A 25,979-nucleotide genomic window follows, 5' to 3' on the forward strand; every position below is an offset into this window, starting at 1 on the left:
GCTGACCTCTGCAATTAATCCGAATTAATTTTTTAACAGTTAATTCTGCCCTGCATTAATTGCAGGCATTAACATCCACTAATTGACAGCCCTAATTTTTATATGGAAACCCCTGGAATCCAGACTAAAGAACAGGGCCAAACACAGCAGCACTAATATAGAGATTTTATTGTAAATGTATTGAGTCTTACAGCACATTGTCTGTCACAACGCTACTGAACTGAGTGGGAGGTTTTGGCCAGCACATTGTGACATTGACACCCACAAGAGCTGAAAGCAGTTTAGATTAACCATGTCTGAATCAAAACATCCAGGTACACATGCCCTGACCCTCTGCTGCCTTAATTGTTTGCAGTCACTTTCACCTGTGGAAAGTTAGACCAAATCGGAATTGTGCTCTCACCAGAGATCAGTGTCTTAAACCCACTGTCTGCCACAGATGGAAATAAAACAAGACACCAGGAAGGGGAGAATCAGAAGTATATCTTCCCTTCCCCCATTCCTCTTGTTTGCCCTCAGTATGGAACAGCAAAACAGTCTAAGCAGATAAAGTCTCTTCAGAGGATTCTAGCTTTGCTTTCACTGTTGGATTTACAAAACCAGGGAGGATGAAATGTAAAAGTGCAGGAAATGAATTTGTCTTTTATCCCTTCAACTGAAATTTGAAAACCACTGGTTTTCACAAGTAGAACTGGGAGGTCAGTACATGGTTTCAATAGCCTAGTGTTTGGTTATTTACTGGACAGGGAGGACTCATATTCAGTAGGATATCTGTGGTCTCTTTGTTTAGATGGAAAGAAACAATCTACCCACCTACAAAAATGCCCACAGTTCCATACTCTTTTCTTTGCACCCACCATCATACCTCCAGTTTTCTCAAGAACCAAGCATCAAACACTTCTCAAAAGGGTCCAAGAAAAAAGCAGAATCTTCATCTTGTAACTCACATCTGCCTAAGCTTGTATCCTAGTTAGCTCTCCCTCAAATGAGCTGGGATGCTTGGTGTGAAGCATATGGAAGTAACGGAGAGGCATTAACTACAGATCTCAAAATGGGCAATTCTAAAGTTATGGCTTCCATACAGCAGACACAAAAAGACTCTTAAGTGGTGTTGGAATGAACCAGAGACTGTTTCTGTCACACAGGTGCAGATGCTGCATGCCATGCCCATTACTGTATCTTTTGGTTAAGTGCCATATTAGAGTGAAAAAAACCAGACTGTACAGTCTCTGTTGGCCGGCTTTCTCCCTACCCCCAATTTGGTTTCTATGCTTCATTCTCCTTTCTTCGGGTTACATTAAGTGCACAGAAATATATAGCAGCATTTGGACTGAAACCCTCACGCACACCAAATAGCACATTCCAGGAGGTAACACACCACACTACGGCCTACCCTCAAGATGTCAAGTTTTCAGGATAAAGAGCAAGAGGAAAAGGAGGAGATGGAGGCAGCAAAGAGGAGGAGCAGCAGCACAGGAACACAAGTTATGTTTCTATACGAGGACAGAATCAGGGGCATTCCTGTGTTAGCACCAGGCTGTGACACTGCAAGAGACTCAAAGTAGACAGGCAGAGCAAGAAGAGAACAAATGGGTCTCTCCACACCGTACTGCAGGGGCACAGTCTAGTGCATTCACCACTCTCTGCAGGACCTGGACAATGGCAGAGATCTGCTTGGCCTCACAGGGAAGCCCCACCTTGTCTTCACAGAGAAGGAATTCCTTTTCCATACCCGAGAGGTTAACCCAGTGATTGCTAGAGGTCCGACCCCTCACCCACAAAGCCAGTCTGAATCAAACTCCATGGAAAGAGAAGCAACAGAACCTGTACGTGGAGATATTCTGAAGGGACACAGAACAGAGGTACCGTTCAGAACCCACCCTTTTCATTCTTCTACAAACTGCCTTTTGTACGGTGGAAAGAAGAGTCTGAGTCTAAACACACCTATTGCTTTGGGGGTACTTATACAGGCAGTATCTGTGAAGTATCACTTTCCAACCCACAGGAGGAAGAGGTTGTGGTCTCCTATTTAGCCCTAAGTCTTCAGACCAGCATAGGAGTGCGCTGGTACCAAGATAGGCCCCCTGTACTGTTTCATCTGAATTCCTCTGCTTCAGACAGATATGGGATCAAGGAGGGTTGCTGAGAACAGTGCATCTGACTTTGGTGTTCAAATGTTGCACCAAAGACCTTCACCATTACAGGGGAGGCAGAGCCGTCCCTCAAATCTGTGAGCAGAAAGGCTTGGCATGGCCAGCGTCCCTGTCTGGCATTCAACTGGAAGCTGTGGCGATAGGTTTCTTCAGGTGCTGGCTCATGAGCTCTCTAGCACGCGACACCTGGATGTGATCGTAACATGAGTTGCAGACAAGGACTGGATCGTAGAGCTGCTGATCAGGAATGGGCAGCTTCAGATGACAGCAGCCAGCACAGAACACGTTCCCACAATTCCTGTTAAGAGGTAATAAAAGTAAAGAGTAGTGATAGTGGGGAATGGGACAAAGTGACATCTCCATAAAAAAGAAGGCTGCGTAGAGACTGGGGGTAAGGGACGGAGTCTAGGACCAAACAACCATCCAGCATGGTCTTGAAGGCATTCAAACCTGTCTGCAGTAATGTTCAACCATGTGGGAGTTAAGAGATGTTAGCTGACATGTTTTTAAACACCATCTGCATTCTTAGTGTAGACATGGCCAGAGGGAGAATCAGAGACCCCAGGACAACGATAAGAATCACAGAAGGTTAAGGCTGGAAAAGACCTCAGGAGGCCATCTAGTCCAATCCCCTACTCAAAGCAGGTCCAGCCCCAACTTTAGGAGAAGTATGTAAGAGGATGGCTGGATAGCAGGGATGACTGCTGAGGGACACGGGGGCACCGGCCTCATGACCACCTCTCCATGGTGTTCCTCCTGCCCATAGTGTTGGGGGGAGGGGGGAGACATGCCCCTCCAAAGTCTCCCTCCATGTGTTGCCCTTTGTGATCAGTGAGCCTTTGCTGGGAGGTCCGAGGAGACAAGAAAGGGAAGAACAGAGATTTGGTCACTTAGGGTGCGTCTCTACTGCACTGGTATTTCGAGGTAACTAGCATTATTTCAAAATAACAATGCGAGCGTCGACACAGCCATTCCGTTATTTCAAAATGAATTTGAAATAATGTATGGCTTATTCTGAAATCTGCAAACCTCATTCTATGAGGAATAACGCTTATTCCGAAATAGCTATTTTGAAATAAGGCACGTGTAGATGCTCCATTTCTGCTATTTTGAAATAGCCCCTCACCAGGGCCATTTTAAGTTATTCCTTCCCAGTGCCTCCTGGGGCACTAAATCGAGACAGTCCGACTACATTAGGGAAGCCTGCCTCGGACTCATTTTGATGCTTCCCTGCAGTGTAGACATGCTATTTCAGAATAAGCTATTTGGGAATAACTATTCTGGAAAAGCTTATTTTGAAATAAGCCTGCGGTGTAGAAGTACCCTCAGGGATTGGGGAGAAGATAGAAAAGAACAATGGAGCTATGCAACAGGTATGAGTTTTACCTGCAGTGGTGCCTTCGTTTGGCTAGCCAGAATTCACAATCACAGTTAAAGCAGTGTGATGCCATATGGTCTGGAACCCAGCGTGTGACCTAAAGAACAACAACAGCCTTCATTAGCACCTCACCTCAGGAGCCTGTAACAGGCCTGTAAAACAGTACCGTGAGGAGGACATCTTGAGACCGGAGTAGAACTCTCAGCATGATACTGGGACATAAAGCACGTTGAATCATGTGGTTGGTTTGCAAAGCAAGGCACAGAGGCACAGCCTGGTGAACCTACACCTCACCTACCACCAAAGAGCATGGAACTGCCCCCAGGAAAGCCTGCCCCCACATCCTCCTACAGCCTACCTCGCAAGGGAGCCAAGACCCAATCCTGCGAGCTTGCACAACAGGAACTACTGCACTGAGCAGAGTGTCCATCCTATCCTGTAGCATCTATCACCTTCAAACAGACAAAGCCCCTGCCCGGATACATATGCAGCTGTGCACAGATGTACCTCAGTCTCTTTCTTATCAACAGGCTCCCAGCTTGCTTCAGACAGACAGTCCTCACTGTGATCAGAGAAGAAGTCCTCGGTGTCACTGCTGTCCGATTCCTTTAGACAGGTCTGCAGAGAAAAAGCCAGAGTCACAAAAGCCAACCAGCCACTTCCAGAATAGACCAAAAGGGAAGTATCTGCTCCCACCCCTTCAAAATGGCTCCTAAAGGAGCAAGAGACACTGTTGCTCCCCAGTGTCATTCCTCAGGTCTTGGGAAATAAAAGGAAGACTGGATGATAGCACACTTGGGCGCTAGGGGTGTGTCTAAACTACATGGCTCCGTTGATGGAGCCATGTAGATTAGGCTGATTGGCAGCGGGAAATGAAGCCGCGATTTAAATAATCGCGGCTTCATTTCAATTTAAATGGTTGCCATACTCTGCCGATCAGCTGATGATCAGCTGTTTGTCGGCAGATCGGGGCAGTCTGGACGCGCCGTGGTCGACAAGGAAGCCTTTGTCGACTGGCACAGGTATGCCTCGTGAAACCAGGCCAGTTGACAAAGGCTTCCTTATCGACCGCGGCGCGTCCAGATTGCCCCGATCTGCCGACAAACAGCTGATCATCAGCTGATCGGCAGAGCGCGACAACCATTTAAATTGAAATGAATCCACGATTATTTAAATCGCGGCTTCATTTCCCTCTGCCGATCAGCCGAATCTCCATCGACGGAGCCATGTAGTTTAGACATACCCTAGGAGAGCGAAGGCCAGGAGGAGGTGGTATCTCGGAGAGGAGGAACTCCGTTCTCTCCTGGGAAGCAAAGGCAAGGGGAATGTAGAACCCAAGGAGCTGGGGAGTGAATCATTATCTTAATAAGCATCAAACCTGCACACAACAGGAAGTGATTGGTAAGAGAACACATGAGCCTGGCATCACATGCTCCCCATGCAATCAGGGGCGAGCAAGATGTCCCAGTTCACCAGTGGGTCAGATACTGTGGGAGATGGCACTTGATAGGCTGTTACTCACAAAGTCATCTTCATAGTCCATCTGGGGCTCCGCCAGGGGGGCACAGCAGTAACGTATATCCAGCCTTAACTGGAGCTCTCGCACCTGCCTACGCAGCTGCTCCACTTCCTGCTTGTAGCTGGCTTCGATCTGCCGCAGCCTGTGCTGAATCACATCTGTGGGGAAGGGGAGCCCGTCGTCATCCAAATAGAGGGGAGGCACAGGGGAAGGGCTGCTCTGTGGCACATGCTTGGAGCCAGACACCTGCTTCACATGGCAGGGTAACCACAGCCGGCTTGGCTTCCCTGCAGGACCTGCACAATGTGCGCTAGGATGGCCGGAGCAGACTGGTGGTTTCACACCTTCTCTTGGAGACCACTGGCTACTTAGACAGAGCCCTGGCACCCGCAGCTGCTTGCTGTTCACCCTCTTGTTACAGCAACCGTAGGAAAGCAGCCGCTTGGTTACTGTCTCCCCATTGGGGAGTGACATCACCATCCCCTGGAAACTGTCCCAGTTGGAAGCCAGGAGAGAGAACTCACTGGTCTGGCTCTGGGAAATGGGCCTTTGCCATTGCTCCAGCGGCACCGTCCCCACCTGGCCCATTTCCTCACAGTGCCCACCGCTGCCAGTGTCTCTGTGGTGATGCAGCATGCCTGGCGTGGGGCCTGGGCTGTTCTGAGAAGAGACACTTGCTGCTTGGGCGTCCTGGCTGGGAATGCCCACTGCAGGATTTAGGGTGTCTTTAGGGTGGTTCACAACATTCCAGCTTCCATTGGATTCCAAGCCAGTTGCTTTGGAAGGGTTATAGGGACAGGAATCAAGCTGCTCCCCAGTTTTGACACAAGTCCTGCATAAGTTCTCCTGTCCACGATGGTTTGAAGATGGACTGATGCCATCCACAGCCTCCGGATTCACCCTGCGCTCCACTTCTGTCTCGAGAAAGATGTTGCTTGCTGGCGGAGGCGCCCAGCCCCTGGGTAGCTTGCAGTGCGCTTGCTGATCAGTGCGGCTGTTGGCGTTTGCCGTGGTTTTCAGGGGCAGAGTTTTCCCCGGCTCCACTGGCACCTGCTGTGTTTCTCCCATGGCCATCACACTGCTTTCCTCAAGGTGCAGCCCAGTGTCCTCTGTGCTGCCATGTCTGGGCTCCAAGGCCACCCTGACCTCCTGGCAGTGGTTGTTCAGGTTTGGATCACTAGAAGTACGGGTCAGCGGGCTGCTGGAGTCACCGGCAGAAAGCAGGTCGTCCATAGACCTTGTCTTTGGTAACCTGGAGCCAAGAAACAAAGCCGGAGGCTCTGGAGAGGGACCTTTTAAGACAAAAATCCCAGCCCCTGCTGCTCTGTGCCACCGGGGCATTTGCTGCCTGAGACAGGGAGAAGGGAAGTGGCCAACATGCATGGCGAGGGTTCTGACTAAGGGTGGGATGCACCGAGGTTTGACTAGAGAGCAGTTACAAGGGCTGCATTATTTGGAGTTTAGATTTACAGCAAACATGTCAAAAGGGGGCACTGGTTCTGGGTTCTTTGCCTGCCATTTCTTGGGTTAATCAAAGGGTGGGGAACCTCAGGCCTGGCCCCCAGCTTGTCTGGATCTGGTCCGAGGCTCAGGGCTCTCCCTGCGTTGGCAACTCCTGCCCCCCTGCTGCCCCACCATGGAGCTGGAACACACAAAATCTAGTAGGCTGGGCCCCAGGCTCTGGTGTGCAAGGTAACGTGGGGAGTGTCTCCTCAGTTGGGGCACTACGTCAGTGAGGGTGGGGTTTGGGGGGGGTTTGTTGTGGTTGTGTCTCATGTGTGTGCAGCCCGGCTGATTTTTCTGTGGGTCAGTGGCTCCCAGCCCCAAAAGGGATCCCACCCCTGCTTTACTCACTTCACAACTGGGACTTCAGGGGTCTAACCAGCCAAGAACCTCTGCTAATATTTCCCCTGGTGTGAAGGTGAAGGCAGAATGAGAATTAGGCCGAGTGCACACAGGTCAGCTAGTCACTGTCACACAAATTTCCTCTCGCTGCTTGCTAGGGAGAGAAATAGGCTTTCCTAGTGCAGCCAGCACCACGTCTGGGCACCTGTCCCCCTCCCTTGCACCTGAGGACCTGTTAATGTTTGCACCGCTGGAATGCCACCCCAGGCACATTCTAGTGGAGCAATCAAAAAATCTCTATTATGGCAAGGAATTGGGCGCTCCTTTCCAGGTGTCCCAAGGCTACCCTGGAGAGAGGGGTGACACGCATGTTCAGGACACTCTAGATCAGCAGCTCCCAACCTTTTCCAGAGGGGGACCCATTTTGACAATTCAGGAAGACTTGGTGACCCAGGACAATTCAAAAAAAGTGAGTGACTGGCTCCTTAAGAGCCACGTGGGGAGACACCTGGCGACCCTTTGGAAATGTAATGGTGACCCATAGGTTGAGAGACCCTGCTCTAGATCTTGTCTTTTCAGAGCCATGGTGCTGGGTGCTTCTCTGGGGGGGGGGGTCTGTGTCGTCAGCAAGCGAAGCAGAAAGAAACTCAGGACAATGGTGGAAAGGGAGGCCAGGACTGGTCCTCCTTTCTCCCTACCTGTCCAGAGATCTGCCACTGAACTCCTGGCTTTGGGATCCCGGGGGCAGATAACGGTCCATGCCCTCCTCCCCAAGAGGACAGGGGTATGATGCTGGAAGGTACACTGCTGTCCAAAGATGTAGTGCTCGCACGTGGCACACTGGATGCAGCACCTGCAGGAGACATTTACACTGAGGGGCAGGACAGAAGGGAAATTCTTTCCCATCCAAGGCAAACCAGCCTCCCTTCCCTCCAACCCAACTACCCTTCCCAGCCAGTCCTGGCTGCTGGCCACAAGCCCATACAGCTGGGTTATGGGCTCCCACTCACCTGCTCGGTGCCAGGCATGTAGAGGAGGTTGTGAAAGTTCTTGTTGCCAGCTCTCAGGAGCGACCACACTGAGCAGGTGCGTTTGTAAATGTTGTGCATCTCTCGCTCACAGGGGCTGTTGCCCAGGAAAGTCCCATACAGGCAGGAATATGTGTGCTGCACCAGTTTCACCTGCACCGCCAAGAGGAAAGAACAATTGCCAGGGCCTCTGAGAAGAAACTCCCACCCCACTTAGCACTGCTGCGTCTCAGATCCTTATTTCCTAACAAAGGCTTTAGCAGAAATGGAGCAAATGAAGCCACCTGGATCCCTCAGGCTGGAAGGGAATCTGGCAGAGAATGGGAGACGGCAGCTGCAGTGCTTCCAAATTCTCTTGGAAACAAAGTGGGATTGCAGAGACAGTGGGAAAGGTGAAATTATTCCACATGGCAGGCCCTGAAGTACACATCCCAATGAGAATGAGGGGACTGCAAATTGCTACACAGTCATTCAGCAGTGTCACGTGTACAGCAATTCAGGTCAGAATGTCACTCAGGAAAGGCATATTCTTCTCAAGAAACTGGCTCTTTCAGATCTATGTAATTAAGTTTAATCAATTTGAACAATTAACATATGGACTAATTAGAGACTACTTTATGAAGCAACTGACAATGAGATTAAAGTAAGGATACTGCAAGAAGACTTGACTTTGCATGCAACAGCAGACATTTGCAGGGCTTAGCAAAGCTGTGCTGTCCTGTCCAAATGAAAGTATTAACAAGCTGTGAAGAACTAAAATGCATCTACTTAAAAATACTTACACCAGTGCAAGTGTAAATGTACAGAGAGTAGATGTGTTTGTAACATGGTTGAAACTGAATACATCATAAGGCTGTCCAAGCATGACGGGAACAATGTTGTGCAATCAAATCAACCATTTTACAAGAATGTGTCACTTTCAGCACAAAATGCAAACAAATAAAAAAGCAAACTATATCAAATTAATTCATATATAGAGAAAAAAATTCAAGAGCTCTTTGCTGGGTGTTTTATTAAATTTGCAGTTACTCTTCAATAGGTTGATTTGGGACACTGGAAATCAAGGAGCAAAACATGAATTTTAAAATCAAAGTTGGGAATTGAGTGCAACTTATTCACAGAAAGTATTTACAAAAGAATGACCATCCATTAAAATACAAGCCAGCAGGCAAAAATGAGCAAAACCATTCTAGTAGTTCTATAACAAACTCAGAATTTGAAATAGGTAGGAAGGTGTGTGTGTATTGGGATGAAGAGCAGTCAAACATGTATAAGGATGGAAAAGTTGATTAAAGACTATGATGTGGTGTTTATCAATATGGAAAGCCATTACAGGGTTACAATTCCCAGTAACAGCTAAGTCTGCGAGCAGGAACACAGGCACCACGAAAGTTCCATCAGAACAGACGAAAACCTTACAACAGAACTAGGTTGAGCAGTGCAATTACAGGCAAGCAAGCAAATAGGGACATCAACTGGCAGTATTAACAGTGCAGCCACCAGAATCAATCTAACTAGGTAAGGATTTGTACTGATGCAAAAGCTCCCTACTCCAACCTCCATGGTTTACATGCCTCACTGACGGAATGATATGCATTTTCTCTCCTTTCCTCCTCAGACACCTCATTAGAAAACCCAAGCCATAATAAAACATCTTTCACGTTTGCCTAAGTCCACTTTGCTTTTCCTTAGCTGTCCTTGTGCCCGAGCTCATATTTAGAAAGAAATAAAGAGGTATTTGCTTGCACAGCTCTTACCAGGAAAGCTTCATTAAATTCAAACAGGCAGGGGAACTGCTTGAGCAGCTGATGAACGGAGTCTAGCCACTGAAGAAACACTGGACACTGCTCGTTCTGATCTTCCACATTCTCGTGGTGCCCACAGCGATCACCAAATTTGTGACCAAAATCGAGCCAGTCTGATTCAATCAGCACCTGAAAACCCTGTCAACAAAGAAAAGTGCTAACTGCAGTGCTGGGTACCCAGCAGGGCAAGGCAGCTCCGGGGGCTTCTTGCACTTGTGTTAGGGTTAGAAGCAAAGTATAATGAAAGCTGGTGGATACTGGGCTTTATGCAAGGACAAGGCCTCTCTCACAGCACTAAACAGAGACTTTCAAACCCTAGCATCCAAAGATAAAGACATGGTTCCTAAAGCCAAACAGCCTAATGCAGTGTTTCTCAACCACTGGTACGAGTACCATTAGGGAAATTCGAGAGAAGTCTGGGGCTACATCAACAACTGAAATTTGGAGAAAACTGAATTTTTGTTTTAAGTTTTACAGCACTATTATTTTTGTACTTTTTACACCCACAAATTTCATCGCACGCCTGGCTACAATTAAGTTGTTTAAACAAATGTGTTGCAATGGTAGAAAAAAAATTGTGTGTCTGAAAACTGTAGGTACTGGGGGACTGTAGGTACTGGGGGTACTTTTTTTTTATTAAAGGGGCACTTTTTTTAATCAAGGTTGAAAAACACTGGCTTAATGTATCACAATTGAGTGGTTTATAGATCACTGAAGAATATGTGGGAAAACCACTCCCCAGCACAGGCTGCTCTCAGAAATTGTGACACAGATATGGCAATTTCCTACAATATCACTGGCAGATATTCCAGAATTATGTTAAAATATCTTTCGGATCCACTGCTTTAAATTAATGGTTTACTATGTAATATTGTGGACCAAGATTGCATGCAACTTTTCAGGACGAGGAGGACAGGGAGATGTGACGAATGTGAGAGCTGGGGGTTCAAAGGACTTTATTAAACAACATGCCAGACAAGAATTAACTTTTGGAACAAAAGGTGGGGAGTGATTTTCCTGGGACATGAATGCAAATTCCCCACCTCTGATTATGCAAAAACCCAGCCTTTTGAAACTATGTCCTGAGAAGCGAGCCATCGTCTGCTGATCACTAGTTACAAGGGGCCAAAATCAAAGGCCCGAGCTGAGACGGATATGAACTGGTAACCATGGTGAAAATCCAGTTGAGTTTTGAAGGACTGACACATACCAGTCAGTGCCCAAATTGGAGTGGGGGGACCTTTGGTAAGCTTTTTAGCATTCATGTTTCCTGTAATGTTTTTAATATATTTTCTTTATAATGCTTTCACCCTAAGAATCAATGTGCTTGCTTACACCAATCATAGACTCTAGAAAGAAAGCAAGGTACACATACTTGCATACAAGTACACATACTGTCCTTTAGGAGGCATGGATTTCTAGAAATATCACAGTGTATGCAGAGAACTAAGCAGCCTGGACAACCACAGTCAGGAGTAGGGATATAAATGACTAGTCACTTCCCCCACCCTTGCCGCCGTTATTAGAGGAAGTAAATGTGCGGTTGCGCAGGTGATGTCGGAGAGAGGGCTTTCGATTCTTCATCGATGGGACTCTGTTCTGGGCACAAGGATTGTTAGGAAGAGATGGGATCCACCTAACCAAGAGAGGAAGGAGCATCTTTGCGGGGAGGGCTTTAAAGTAGGTTTGTTGGGGGAGGGTGACCAAAACCCGCGCGGAGTGGGAAAGTTGGATACTGGGAAGAAATGCAAAGAGGAACGAGCAAGAAAGGAGGACCCCTGATTCGAATGGAGAAGATAGGGCGATCAACTGGTTATCTGAGGTGTTTGTACACCAATGAGAGAAGCCTGGGCAACAAACAGGAAGAACTGGAGGCCCTGGCCCAGTCCAAGAAATATGATTTAATTGAGATAACAGACTTGGTGGGATGACTCGCATGACTGGAGCGCTGTCATGGAAGGGTATAGACTGTTCAGGAAGAACAGGCAGGGGAGAAAAGGAGGAGGAATTGCACTATATGTAAGAGAGCACTATGATTGCTCAGAACTCCAGTATATAGAGGGAGAAAAACCTGTTGAGAGTCTATGGGTTAAGTTTAGAGATGCAAACAGCAGCATTGATGTTGTGGTTGGTGTCTACTACAGGCCACCGAATCAGGTGGATGAGGGAGATGAGGCTTTCTTTGGACAACTGAGAGAAGCTTCCAGATCGCAGGCCCTGGTTCTTGTAGGGGACCTGAATCACCCTGACATCTGTTGGGGGACCAATACGGCAGTACACAGACAATCCAGTTTTTGGAGAAGGTTGGGGATAACTTCTTGGTACAAGTGCTGAGGGATCCGACCAGGGCCGTGCGCAGCTTGACCTTCTGCTCATAAGCAGGGAGGAACTAATAGGGGAAGTGGAGGTGGGTGACAATCTGGGAAGCAGTGATCATGAGAGGGTAGATTTCAGGGTCCTGACCCAAGGAAGAAAAGAGAGTAGTAAAATACACACCTTGGACTTCAGAAAAGCAGACTGACTCCCTCAGAGAACTGATGGGCAGAATCCCCTGGGATGCTAACATGAAGGGGAGAGGAGTCCAGGACAGCTGGCAGTATTTTAAAGAAGCCTTATTGAAGGCACAGAAAGAAACCATCCCAATGCGTAGCAAGAGACACAAACATGGTAGGAGACCAGATTGGCTTACAGGGGAAATCCTTGGTGAACTTAAGCACAAAAAGGAAGCTTACAAAAAGTGGAAACTTGGACAAATGACTAGGGAGGGGTTTAAATGTATAGCTCAAAAATGTCAGGGGGGTTATCAGGAAGGCGAAAGTGCAATTGGAATTGCAACTGACAAAGGATGTGAAGGGTAACAAGAAAGGTTTCTACAGGCATGTTAACAAGATGATGATGATGATGATGATGATAAGAGAGGGTGTGGGACCCCTACTGGATGAAGGAGGTAACTAAGGGTATGTCTACACTACCCCGCTAGTTTGAACTAGCGGGGTAATGTAGGCATACCGCACTTGCAAATGAAGCCCGGGATTTGAATTTCCCGGGCTTCATTTGCATAAGCGGGGAGCCGCCATTTTTAAATCCCCGCTGGTTCGAACCCCGTGTAGCGCGGCTACACGGGGCTTGAACTAGGTAGTTCGGACTAGGTTCCTATTCCGAACTACCTAGTTTGTGCCCCATGTAGCCGCACTACATGGGGTTCGAACCAGCGGGGATTTAAAAATCGCGGCTCCCCGCTTATGCAAATGAAGCCCGGGAAATTCAAATCCCGGGCTTCATTTGCAAGTGCGGTATGCCTACATTACCCTCCTAGTTTGAACTAGGAGGGTAGTGTAGACATACCCTTAGTGACAGATGATGTGGGGAAAGCTGAAGTACTCAATGCTCTCTTTGCCTCTGTCTTCATGGACAAAGTCAGCTCCCAGACAAATGCAGTATGGGATGGAGGTGAACAGCCCTTGGTGGGTAAAGAACAGGTTAGGAACTATTTATAAAAGCTAAATATACTCAAATCCATGGGTCTGGACTTAATGCACCCGAGGGTACTGGGGGAGTTGGCAAATGTCATTGAGGAGCCTTTGGCCCTTATCTTTGAAAAGTTGTGGAGACCGGGAGAGATTCCGGATGATTTGAAAAAGGCAAATGTAGTGCCCATCTTCAAAAAAGGGAAGGAGGACGATCCAAGGAATTATAGGCCAGTAAGTCTTACCTTGGTTCCTGGAAAAATCATAGAAGGGATCCTTAAGAAATCCATTTTGAGGCACTTGGAAGAGAGGAAAGTGATCAGCAGGGCTCGACAAACAATGTAATTACTTGCCCGTGGCGAGCAGATTACACCCTGGAAGAGCTGGCGCAGAGCAATCTACACATGCGCAGAGTGCAGAAAGCGAGCAGGGCTCGCTGACGCTCAGCGAGCCCTGGTGATCAGGAATAGTCAGCATGAATTCACAAAGGGCAAGTTGTTCCTGACCAATCTGATTAGCTTCTATGATGTGGTAACTGGCTCTGTGGACATGGGAAAGTCAGTGGATGTGATAAAATCCTTGCTCAAGTCAAGGTATGATACAGTCTCCCACAACATCCTTGCCAGCAAGTTAAAGGAACGTGGATTGGATAAATGGACGGTAAGATGGATAGAAGACTGGGCCCAGCGGATAGTGATCAACAGCTCGACATCAGGTTGGCGGTCGGTTTCTAGCGGAGTGCCCCAAGGTTCGGTTCTAGGGCCGGTTTTATTTAATATCTTTATTAATGACCTGGATGAGGGGATGGATTGCACCCTCAGCAAGTTTGCAGATGACACTAAGCTAGGGGGAGAGGTAGATATGCTTGAGGGTAGAGATAGGGTCCAGAGTGACACAGACAAATTGGAGGATTGGGCCAAAAGAAATCTGATGAGGTTCAACAAGGACAAGTGCAGAGTCCTGCACTTGGGACGGAAGAATCCCAAGCATTGTTACAGGCTGGGGACCAACCAGTTAAGTAGCAGTTCTGCAGAAAAGGACCTGGGGGTTACAGTGGATGAGAAGCTGGATATGAGTCAGCAGTGTGCCCTTGTAGCCAAGAAGGCTAATCGCATTTTAGGTTGCATTAGGAGGGGCATTGCCAGCAGATCCAGAGAAGTGATTATTCCCTTTTTTTGGATCTGGTGAGGCCACATCTGGAGTATTGTGTCCAGTTCTGGGCCCCCCACTAAAAAAAGGATGTGGATGCATTGGAGAGGGTCCAGCGGAGGGCAACCAAAATGATTAGGGGGCTGGAGCATATGACCTATGAGGAGAGGCTGAGGGAGTTGGGTCTGTTCACTTTGCAGAAGCGAAGAGTGAGGGGGGATTTGAGAGCAGCCTTCAACTTCCTGAAGAGCAGTTCCAAAGAGGATGGAGAGAGGCTGTTCTCAGGAGTGACAGATGGCAGAACAAGGAGCAATGGGCTCAAGTTGTGGTGGGAGTGGTCCAGGTTGGATATTAGGAAAACTATTTCACTGGGAGAGTGGTGAAGCACTGGGCTGGGTTCCCTAGGGAAGTAGTGGAGTTTTCATCCTTAGAGGTGTTTAAGTCTCGGCTTGACAAAGCCCTAGCTGGGTTTAGTTGGGATTGGTCCTGCCTAGGGCAGGGGGCTGGACTTGATGACCTTCTGAGGGCTCTTCCACTCTATGGTTCTATGATTCTAGGAGCCGGTGCCAGTGGGGAAGCCAGCTTAAAAGCCGGTTCACTCAAGCACCATCTCTGCGGGGGGCAGGGAAGAAAGGGGAGTAGCAAGGACCGGGCGCAAGCCGGGAATCAGCTGATTCCTGGCTCGCACCCAGTCCCAGATGCTGTGCCTCTACTTTTTAAATATATTAAGAGCATGCCAGCTCTTAATACATTTAAAAATCTGAAGCACAGCAGGAGGGAGCTGGGGTGAGTCGGGATAGCTGATTCCCAGCTTGTGCCAGGTCCTGTACTGCACTCCAGCCTTTTTATACTTATGGCTGGCGCACAGCTGGGGGGCCCAGCCCGACGTGGGAATCGGTTGGCCCAGCTTGAGTTGGGTCCCCCCCCCCCCCGCTGTGCTTTAGCATTTTAAATGCATGAAGAGCCTACTGACTCTTAATACATTTAAAAGGGCTAGTGTGCAGTCGGGGGGGAGAGGGGGGAGGAAGACCCAGCGTGAGCCGGGAATCAACTGTCCCAGCTCGTGCAGGATCTCCCCCCCCCCCCCCGCCGCTGCGCTTCAGCCTTTTAAATGCATGAAGAGCCTAACATCTCTGAATACATTTAAAAGGCAGAGCCACAGCTGGGTTAGCTCTCCGGGCTGGGAGCTACCCCTGCTTATCAACTAGTCAATGGAAAATCCATCGACTAGTCGATTAGCTGATTAAACTAACTAGTTAATCCCTAGTCAGGAGGGCGAGAGACATGAATCTCTGCCCAAGAGGGATTGCGGAGACATCGAGTGCCTAATGGGAGTCTCCTTGAGAGATCAGAGGGGACACAGGTGTAATTATAGCCTGCCTTGTGGCACTTTGAAGAGCAGCTCAAATGTGAAATGCAATTCCATTCCATAATCTTTTCTGCTTCCGTCCGAGACTTATCACAGGCACAAGCAGCTTGTTAAAAGAAGCTCAATTAACAGAGCAGCACTGCTGTACGGTACCTCCATGGTCCTATAGTAGGGGTCCAAAAGTATCTTTGCCAGTGCTATAATCTGCGGGGTTCTGTCCCAGCCATCTGAGCAGTGCACCAGCACCGGGCGCCCCTCTCGGTCGACGGCATTTGAGACCAGAACTGCTGCCTTCAACATGATGGAGAGATGCTGCAGCCACTTGGTACTCTCCAAGGCTGAAAGCCAGCTAGAGTGTATGTAGAAAGACAAACAAATAGCCTGTTAGCTCTCTGCTACAGGACACTCCTATCCTAAGACTCTTTGGAGCCCTCAGTAAATAGTACTGCCTTGTTTACACCAGCTCCCGCAGGGGGAGCAAACCAAACCAAGAAGAAAACCCCAGAATCCAGCCCCTTAACCGTACTTTTTTGGTTACAGAAGCCATGAGGGCTCCATTGCTCCCAGAAGAATGGTGCGCTTATGGCATACCCCAAGTACAGCAAAACAATGTCCCAATAGTAAATACAGATTACAGCAGGGATGGGAGACCTACAGCCCACTGGCTCTGCCTGGCGGGGCAGAGGGAGGAAATGGCTCTGTGCGCTGCTGGTTCTCCTCTTCTTTTTGAGGGGGGATATGATAGAGGTCTATAAAATCATGAGTGGTGTGGAGAGGGCTGATAAAGAAAAGTTATTTATTAGTTCCCATAATAGAAGAACTAGAGGACACCAAATGAAATTAATGGGTAGCAGGTTTAAAACTAATAAAAGAAAGTTCTTCTTCACACAGCGTGTAGTCAACCTGTGGAACTCCTTGCCAGAGGAGGCGGTGAAGGCTAGGACTATAATAGAGTTTAAAGAGAAGCTAGATAATTTCACGGAGGTTAGATCCATAAAAGGCTATTAGCCAGGGGATAAAATGGTGTCCTTGGCCTCTGTTTGTCAGAGACTGGAGAGGGATGGCAGGAGACAAATCGCTTGATCATTGTCTTCAGTCCACCCTCTCTGGACACCTAGTGCTGGCCACTGTCAGCAGACAGGATACTGGGCTAGATGGACCTTTGGTCTGACCCCGTACAGCCGTTCTTATGTTCTCTGGCTGGGAGAGCAGCCCTGAAGGAAAGCATCTGTTGCAGACTCCACCCCCGTCAGCCAGGAACTGCAGCCAATGGCAACAGTGGGGGGGAGGGGGAGCAGGGCAGCACAGAGCCACCTGTGCCCCACTGGGGCTGCACACCGTGTAAGCACTCCAATCCCCTGCCCCCATTCCACACGCCCAGCCCACTCCTGCACCCTACCTCCCACCCTGCTCCCTGGCAGCTCCCTCCCACACACTGAACCCCTCATTTTTGGCCCCACCCCAGAGCCCGAGGGGCCCCACAAAATATTCTAGCCCTGAGCCCCCAGAAGAATTAATCTGGCACTAAGGGGTAAGTGCTGAACCTTGGTGCCTTCCCAACCACTACGGAGTTGGGAGCTCGAGGGGAGTGAGGGATTTTTTTTCCCCCGTTTTCAGTTTGGGGCCATGACTGGGAGGGGTTTTTCGCTCTCTCCTTTTCACTTGGGGGCCAGCTCTCCCTTGTTTTTGGCCCCCAACTAATTTTTCCTGACTGAATGGCCCTGACCCAAAAAGGTTCCTCATCCCTGGAGTACAGGAAATGCAAGGCTCAAGTTCTGTAAACATGCCCACGAGACCACCTCTCTGACTGCTAAGCCGGCGACCTGGCTCGGGGGAATGGGAGGGAACGAAGAAAGCAGGAAGACTGGTATCAGAGCACACTGGGACAGGAGAGTACTCACTTGCTGGGATCTGGCATCTGGCTGCAGACAGCACGCAGGTACTGAAAGCTGTTCCTGATGGAGTGGATATTGGCCATGCCCATGAACACTACCTCACAGTTTGGATAATACTCTGAAAACAACAGACAGGAAAGTCGGCACTGCTGCCCCTCACGCCCACGCTGCCTGCCCGGTTCCTGGGAGCTCAATGTGCAGCAGCTGGGCACTTGTCCTAGGGCGGGCAGCCTCATGGTAATTTGGGAGGTGGCCCTCCACATTAGCAAGTAAGAGGGGCCAGCACAAATCAGTATCTGGATCAGAAACACGGCACGACAGCCCCAGTCTACACTGCAGCCAAGGGGCCCAAGCAGGGAAATGCTATGAGGTCAGCTACGAAGCTGCCTGAGAGCCATTTTATACCTTCACATTCACAGCCCCCTCCCTTTGCCCTGTTGGCAACAGCCGCGGTGTAGGATCTGGCATCTAGGATCAGCAGCTTCTGTGGGGCGGCTGCGTTCTCCACGCCTGAACATGCCGTCAGCGAGGAATCTGCAGAGACAGGACAGGCTGAACTTCCCCACACACAAACAACTCCTCCCATCTGGGCCTTAAGCCTTTCACAGTGCAGCAAGACATTGACAAAGGACATATGTAAAGCCCTGCCCAGCACAGTGCAGTCAGGGCCTGAATAGTTCGTCTAGGTGTCATTTTTAAATCCCACCTTACAACCCCAACTCCCAGCCCCAGGAAACAGCTGTCCAGCATTGCATGCACCCTCGGGCGGGACCCAGCCCAGCCTGGGAAGCAAACAGAGGGGAGCGACCCATCTTACCAAAGTCTGTGTCGCAGGGCTCCGCTCCTTCGCTGGCGCCGCTGTGGGGAATTGTACTGGCTGTCCTTGTTCCAGGGTTCAAGGCACAGGCCTTGGCAATGGAGGTCACAAGATACTCATCGTCAGCATTGCGCCAGCCCCACCAGCTGATTTCCGGCTGGCTGCAGCGTGCGATTGCTGCGCCGTTGGGCTGGTGTCTGAGGACAACAACCATTTTTGCTCAAAATTCTGTTTGTTTTCAGCCCACGGGCCAAGACCAGGCCTGAAACTCTCAGCTAATTATGGTAAAGGAAACATCCCCCCAAACTTGGCGGCAGGAGTCACTGTCACAGCCTCTGGCACAATGCCAGCCAGTGTGGCCATTGGCCAGAAAGACAGGACAGCCACATGCCTCTTTCTTGTACACTACCCTGCTCCAGTAGTGCCCCTCCCCCAGGCCTGATCCCTCCGGGGGAATCCCAAGGCAGGAGCAGGAGAGAGAAGTTCCTGTGAGTCTGACGTGCAGCGGCACCCCCCGAAGGGCAGCGTGTGTGGAACTGCTGTACACGTCAGATGCACTGGTGCTTCGCCCTTACAGGCTCTCACTGGGATCCCAATTTGCTGTCAGGCTCGGAAAGCACCCAGAGAGCGAGGTGGCACACGGCCTGATTTATAAGTGCTTCAGTAACAGCAAGCAAAACCAGGCCTCGTCCGAGTTCAGCTGGCTGGCCGCCCCAGAGATAGCCATTAGTGCTTGCTGCACCGTGGACACCACACCCGCCCTCTCCAATTCCTCAGCCAGAGCCAGGGGGCTGCATTCATGGGAGTCTGTACAGTGGCCTAGGAGTAGCAGAGCAGCTATTGTAGAGTCTTGGTTTTTTACCTGTACACAACTACAGGGATCCTTTTCCAAGACCTGAAGGAAGCCACATTCTCCAGCTCCTTGTCAGTGATCCAGACAGGAACTAGCAGCTTCTGAGGGTAACTGGTACAGAGCCTAGAAAGAAAGTGACATGGTGTAAATCAGAGCCCAGCAATGAGACTATGTCCCTCGTATTTATGCAGCGACACCAGGGGAGACTTTCAGGCCTGTCTGAACTTGATTAAGAGTTCACAGGTCTATGGGTGGTTCTTTCCATCCAGAATTAGGAGCGCCAGGAAAGAAGAGCCAAAGGTGGCCCTCAAAACTGGGCGAATGGGACCCCCTACAAGGGATTTTAATCTAATTTAATAACCAAGAGCTACATCTGAATTGGAAAAAGCATATTTCACTTTCCATAATATCTGAATGTGGTAATTCAAAGAGAAGCCAAATGGCTAATCAATACAATGACTTGTGAAAACATACTAAGGGAATATGATTCTGGTACACTGGAATCAGCTGAGAGTCCCACAGAACTGAGTGTAGGATGGCCCTCAGCTTGGCCAACCTGCCAGAGACTGAAGCAGGGACTTCCCCAGCTAAAAGCAGGAGCTGCTACAGCTTGTGCTAGCCCTGGGGCTGTTACTAACTCTGTCGTGCAGACACACAGCGGGCCCGTAACTCACTAGTGGGTTACACGTGTACAAAGCACTGCAGGAAAGAGTCTTTCAACAGGCGGGTTTAACTCTGAGCAAGGCATTTGCAATAGCATGACGACCAGCACAGGCAGAACTTAGAACTCGCTTTGCTAGGCCTGCAGGTGTGGCATTTACAGAGCACACTCGCCCCTTGCAGCTCACAGACATTCTAGTCACAATGACGATGCTTCAGCACTCAGTATGGATTTTGCCACTGTAAATGGTCAGTCTCTGCAATCGCTGGGGACTGTTTTCACACACAAGGCAAATGCAGTCAGCTTTGTAAGGCCTGGGGCCATAGACTACAGTTTGCTGAAGTCAGGAAGGCAAAAAGCAGACAAATTCTGAACTAAACGGCCTGAGTGGGCGAGTGCAAGCTGCGAGACACCAGGCTTGACTCAGAGGGGAAGTGATTATTTTATGGAGTCAGAAGTTAAGGGAAAGTCAGGCTGAAACAGACCCCAGCTGGTAATGGGGACTGACATGAGGTAAAAGAAAACAGGTACTGGACTATAAGGGTACGTCTACACTACAGAGGCTTTTTTGGGAAAAACGGCTGTTTTTCTGAAAATAAATCTTCACTTACACCCACACTGCTATCACGTTCTTCCGAAAGTAAATCGAAAGAACGGAGGGGTTCTTCCAGCGTTGGTAATTCTCTTTCTACGAGGAAGAAGCCTTTTTGCGAAAGAGCCCCGTGTGTGAACGGGGAAGAGGGAGTTTTCGGAAGAAGAGGAAAAAGCAGAGGTACCCAGGAGGCCATTCCCTCCATAGCAACCACAGCTGACATGCGAGAGCGCGTCCATTCAGCGTGGATGCTCTTTCAAAAAAGCAGATCTCTTTTCCAATGCGCTTTGGCAGCTTGGACGTGCTCTTTCGGAAGTTTTTCGGAAAAGCTTCTTCCAAAAGAAGCCTGCAGTCTAGACGCAGCCTAACTGTGGCTCTGTCGGATGCAATGCAGACACGGACTCTGCTTCGCTGTGTTCATGCCCAGCACACTGAAGCTGGAGAATGTGGCCTAGCAGAACCCGGGTAGGGACAGTGCTCACACTTGGCAGGCAGAGACCCTGCCCTGGCTACGTGAGGGGACAGTGCCCTGGCCACCCTCTGTTCTGAGGTCGAGGAGATGGAGGGTAGGTTGTGGGATACACATTGCAACATGTCTCAAAGAGCCACAATTACCATAAGGAACCAATGTTGTTTCTTTGAGCACATGCACTCGTGCATTCCAGATCAGAAAAGGAGCAGAATGGATGGGAATTTCTCAAACAGAAACACTTTGAATGGAAGAACCAGGCCTGCCACACTGTAAACTGCATGCATCAGCATTTCTTGCAATTTACGCTACCCGTTAGCTTAGGTGCAATGTTGCTCCAATCCCATAACCCAGGGTGAGGAGTGACCTATGGCTGGCATCCTGCCCTGTCGTGTGGGTTAGTAGCCAGGGTGTGGAAAGGGCTGGGGAGATGCCTGGTACACTACCCTGCGTGGGCCAAGGGGTGGGAGCTGGCTGGTAGGCTACTCACTTGTAATTGCTGTTGATGTCAGAAACTCTCCAGACATTCTGCAAGTCGAAGTCCATCCTCACAAGCTCCATCTCAAACCGGAACTTCACATGGTCTCCTGGAACAGCACAGGCACAGCACACTTGCTGGGAGCTGGACACAACTGAGGAAAACCTACACCTGCAGCTGCAACATTACAGGGCTGGAGGAGCAAGAGGCCAGAGGGGTCTGTACCCAGTGGGACGGGCTCTTCTCCAAATGCTACGCTCGCTCCTCCGAGAGCTTTGGGGACAGACTGGCAGCTCCACAGGGTGCCAAGGCATCTCAAGGAACAGACCAAAGACATGGGAACCGCCAGCCTAGGCTACCATCCACTCTCTTCTGTCTGACAGTGGCTAGTGGCAGCCGCTCCAGGGGAAGGTGTGAGAAGTCCTCTGGTGGACAATCATGGAATAACCTGCTCCAAGCAGGTTTCCTCACTGACCCCCGTTAGAAGCTGGCTCTGCTCGTGCCTGGAAAAGAGGGTTTCTACCCCTTTTGATCTAGTGCAACTCTGGCTGTTCTGCTTCACTGTGTTTCGGGTTCTGTCCTGTTGCACCCATTATCAAGCTCTTTGCCTTATTTACAGTGTGGGGCAAAGGGTCCCACCCATCTTCACTCTTATTGCAAAGAGCATCTTGCCTAATGACTTCTACACTATTGCTTTTCAGCTGTGTGGGGAGCCAGAGTACAAGCACACAGTTTCCGTCTCTCTCCCATCACTCTGTAGAACACATTCCCTTGTGAACACATCACCTGCAGTTCTTCTCCCTTGTATCATATCATTCAACTGCCACTAAAAGGGCTTGAATTGTTTGGCCTTGTTCTCTCTTGTGTAGTGTAGTCTAGTCTAATACTACATCTCTAAACTTCTGCATGCGTCTCCTAGCATGTGCGCCATGGCACTAAGGTTGAGGTACCAGTAACAAACACCAAGTCTTATTTAAAACTCTCTCATGTTGGAAGTAACAGGGTTGTGGTATAAAACCTTTCACTCCGTGGGCCCATTTATTCCATCGAAGTAAATACAGCAATTCCAAACTTCTCTCCTCAGCCCCCAGAGCCAGACCAACTGGGAGGCATGTTCTAGAATTGAGAGTCTGCCACTAGGAACACAGATCCCCAGCCTAGATCTGGAACTTTAAAACTGATGTAATCAGGTGGCCTCTTATGTTCTTGGTGGCAAGGACAGAGCTGGGTTGTTGCTCAGTTCTTACGGAGGTTTGCTTTCCCTGCTTCTAAGAGACAGGCCTAAGGGAAGGAAGAGAGCGTACACTAAAGGTGGGATCCCCTCTCGCTAGTCCCTCTCGGCTGGGCAGGGCTGTCGTGTCTCAGCACGCTGATGCTGTGAGGGGCAGCCGACCTTAGGGTCAGATGAAAAGCCAAGAGAGACAGGGAGGTAAAGAGGAGGAGAAATGGTGGCCAGAAAGGAACGCCCAGGAGAAGAGGACACAGCTGGGTCTCAAAGGCTGGGGGAAGGGAGAGGAGCACACTGTTGGCTGGTTGGAAACTCACCTGGGTGGCACAGATGGGCATGCTGATCACCCTCGTCGGCGCAGACTCCCAAGCACCAAGCATGGTAGGCGAATGCAAACAGATCTTCAGGCTTCGCAGGGCGGGCAATGGCACGGCTCAGCCTCTTCAGCCACTCCTGGCACTGCTTAAAGGTGGAGAAATGGCACCTGCAGGGCAGAGTCAGACTTCCAGTTCAGGAGGAGGAGAGGCAGACGCAGCCTCCCTGGGAAGACCCCGGGGCTCTAAGTGTCCCAAGGGAAGGCTGGGCTAGCCACACTCACACAGAGACCTGAGAGCCCTGCAGCCGTACAGGCTAGGGCAGGGATTCCCCCAGGCTAGAGCAGTGTCACACGGTGGCACTGGAGGGAACAGAGCAGCTACCTGACCACTTTGGAGTCCTTGCAGACGATGTGAAGCTGGAACATGTCCCGACTCTCCACGCTTTCCATCATCCTCAAAGGCACCTGGAAGAGAAAGACGCAGCTTCACATGGCAGCAAAAACCCCAGCCAGGCACTTGCACTGGATATCACAGCCAAGGCTCTCAGAGCAAAGAGGATCCCAAGGTGAGGCAGCTCATGACCTGCACCTTAGAGTCTCCCCTCAAGCCCCACCCTGTCCTCTCTCAGGGCCAGGGAGGACAGAACAACAGGGTGCCTGAAGCACAAGCTCCCTGGACACAGCTTAGCAAGCACCCAGAGCTCATAGCTGCAGAAGAGACACGGGCGGCAGGAAAACGGGAATGAAGGCACTGAGGGAGGAGGCCTCCAACTTCAGCAGCGTGGGCCATGCGTCCTGGCACCAGTCACAGAATCACCACGTCTTGCCTGATCTGCAAGAACTTCTCTCTCTGTCACTACAAGAGAGAGGTCTGAGTGTCCCCACACGCCAGCACAGAGGTCCTCACCCTGCCAAGGGGAGGAACAACATTTCTGTGGCTTGCTAACAGCACTGCATTGTGCCTGCCTGCCTCCCTCCTTCGACATGCAGCTCTCGTGTCACAGGCCACGAGGCCCCTACCGGAATGACTCAAGGCCTGCTGAGACCACGGAAGTTGGCAGCAGACGCCCCGAAGACAGGGCCACACTTACACTGATCACGGAGTCTTTACACTTGATATGAAGCCGGTAGTTGGAGATGGCGATCACGGCATCATTCGCACGGCCCAAATACTCCACACTCTCCCCCTGCAGCACAGCAAACGGGACCTGCAAGCAGGAAGAGAGTCGGGGCAGCTGCCAGACACGCCTGCCCAGCGCTCCATGTGCAATGGGGACAAGCGCCAGTTTTGCCAGTGCCATCTCAGTGCGATTTCCCCACAACAACAGCAGGACACAGCAATGCCCGTGGGTATCTCCAGGCCCGGTGCACCCCCCCCCACTGACTTCACCTCTTGAGAGTGCACCGTGTGGGACCCCACAGGGCACGTGGCACCCAACGGGGTGGCAGCGTGCTCACAGGCAAGGCTGCTCGACTGACCCGCAGTTTGACTCCACAATGCTTGGGCCCTCACATTCACCTGTCCAGGAACACACACAGCTGGAGGGGAGCTGTTTGTACCCCAAGCACTGGTGCCCCGGTCCTGTGCACACTGAACCGGTGTGTGCTTGGAGCAAGGTGTGTGGGTGGCCAGGAGAGGGATGTAAAATCACTGGCTTTCTTAGAGTAAACACAGCACTAGCACATGCAGCAGGCAAAGGGTCACTTGCTTGGAGGTTTTTCCGTGTGTCCCCGAACAGGGAGCAAGGTGTCTGCGGAGCCCCAACTGAACCAGCTCCCCAGACTGCGTAGAGTCCTGCGTATGGCCCTGTAGCATCACGCACACATGGCTGCAGCGTGAGACCCGTGAGACCCACTGGCCACGACTCCAGCATTTAGAAGAGCCAGGCCAGGAAGCTCTCTGCAGACAGGACCGTGCACAAACCACATAATCGCTTCAGTGGCCAGCGACAGAAATGGAAACGCAAGACTGACGGACAGGCCATAAACTAGGCTCCTCCCTCTCCTCCTCAGGCAGCTATTTTAAGCCCTGGAGGCCATGGACACCATTAGGTGTCATATTCATCTTGTGCAAAAGGGGGGATGCAAAGGTCCAGAATAGCCTCCCATTGGCCAAGACTGGGCTCTCCTCTCCCTCCCCATAGAGCTTCAAAGCCCAAAGATTTGTGAAGGCAGAGACGCTCTGACAGCCAGGACATCCAATCACAGAACAGGCGCCACGTGAGACTTCAGTGAGCAAATTGCACAAAAACATGAAGTAGTCAATGTTCACATCACTGGGCCATACAAGGACTTATTCTTCCTTGCAAACACTTTAACCAGCTCCAATCCCTGGGATTTGACAGATATTCTGTATGTTTAATTTCAGATCTTTTTGTGGCTTACATGAGTGCTGCCCAAACACTGAATTTCCTGGCTCTCTGCATTTTTTAAGTTATTAAAAATGTCTCCCCTCTTACATTATTTGTGTGTTACCTTTAAAGGGCACCAGCAACTCAAACACCACTTCTATCTGAAATCTGTGTTCTTAAGAGTTTCATGCAATACCAAAGATTTTACCTGACAGAGACTGGGTAAAACTATTGCAATTCTGCTTTGGACAGTCTGTCTGGTCAGAGTTGCTGCTTCCCATGTTTGTGTGGCTCTTTCACACAGCAAATGAACGAGAAGCTTTTTAAAAACAGGCCTGTAAGGCTGTAAAAATCAAAGGGGGAACCGTGGAGCATACCCACAGGGAGAGCACCTGCCCCAATTTCTAACCCATTGAAGCCATCTTGGCCGTAAGCGGACGTGTCCCTTTGCACCCCATTTCAACTGAGAGCTTGTGCTGGGACTGACTGACACCGAACGGCAGGTCTGTCTGCAGAAAGCCACGGTGGCACCAGGCCAGGCGCTGTTCAGGGTTTGCTCGAGGACATGCCCCTCTCAGAATGGAGGCAGACCAGTCGCTCCAAACC

At 50.1% G+C, this 25,979-nt stretch overlaps 1 protein-coding gene across 7 annotated transcripts in view; it reads right to left on the bottom strand.

Annotated features, from left to right (window-relative positions):
* Nucleotides 1-151: 151 nt before the first annotated feature.
* The window catches only part of MTMR4 (myotubularin related protein 4), a 63,165-nt gene continuing 37,337 nt past the window's right edge, over nucleotides 152-25,979 (bottom strand). For all 7 annotated transcript variants that reach the window (XM_075905061.1, XM_075905059.1, XM_075905058.1 and 4 more), the window contains 16 exons: nucleotides 24,114-24,230; nucleotides 23,405-23,487; nucleotides 23,024-23,190; nucleotides 21,491-21,587; nucleotides 19,288-19,401; nucleotides 18,426-18,622; nucleotides 18,014-18,142; nucleotides 17,615-17,726; nucleotides 15,867-16,062; nucleotides 9,681-9,866; nucleotides 7,906-8,076; nucleotides 7,594-7,748; nucleotides 5,054-6,302; nucleotides 4,039-4,149; nucleotides 3,540-3,628; nucleotides 152-2,451 (listed from right to left, as the gene is read on the bottom strand). In XM_075905061.1, coding sequence (XP_075761176.1) covers nucleotides 2,274-2,451; nucleotides 3,540-3,628; nucleotides 4,039-4,149; nucleotides 5,054-6,302; nucleotides 7,594-7,748; nucleotides 7,906-8,076; nucleotides 9,681-9,866; nucleotides 15,867-16,062; nucleotides 17,615-17,726; nucleotides 18,014-18,142; nucleotides 18,426-18,622; nucleotides 19,288-19,401; nucleotides 21,491-21,587; nucleotides 23,024-23,190; nucleotides 23,405-23,487; nucleotides 24,114-24,230 — 3,351 coding nt within the window. In that variant the 3' untranslated portion in view covers nucleotides 152-2,273. The remainder of the gene's footprint in view (nucleotides 2,452-3,539; nucleotides 3,629-4,038; nucleotides 4,150-5,053; nucleotides 6,303-7,593; nucleotides 7,749-7,905; nucleotides 8,077-9,680; nucleotides 9,867-15,866; nucleotides 16,063-17,614; nucleotides 17,727-18,013; nucleotides 18,143-18,425; nucleotides 18,623-19,287; nucleotides 19,402-21,490; nucleotides 21,588-23,023; nucleotides 23,191-23,404; nucleotides 23,488-24,113; nucleotides 24,231-25,979) is intronic.

Source organism: Pelodiscus sinensis, chromosome 21, assembly GCF_049634645.1.
Source record: "Pelodiscus sinensis isolate JC-2024 chromosome 21, ASM4963464v1, whole genome shotgun sequence".
NCBI lineage: Eukaryota > Metazoa > Chordata > Testudines > Trionychidae > Pelodiscus > Pelodiscus sinensis.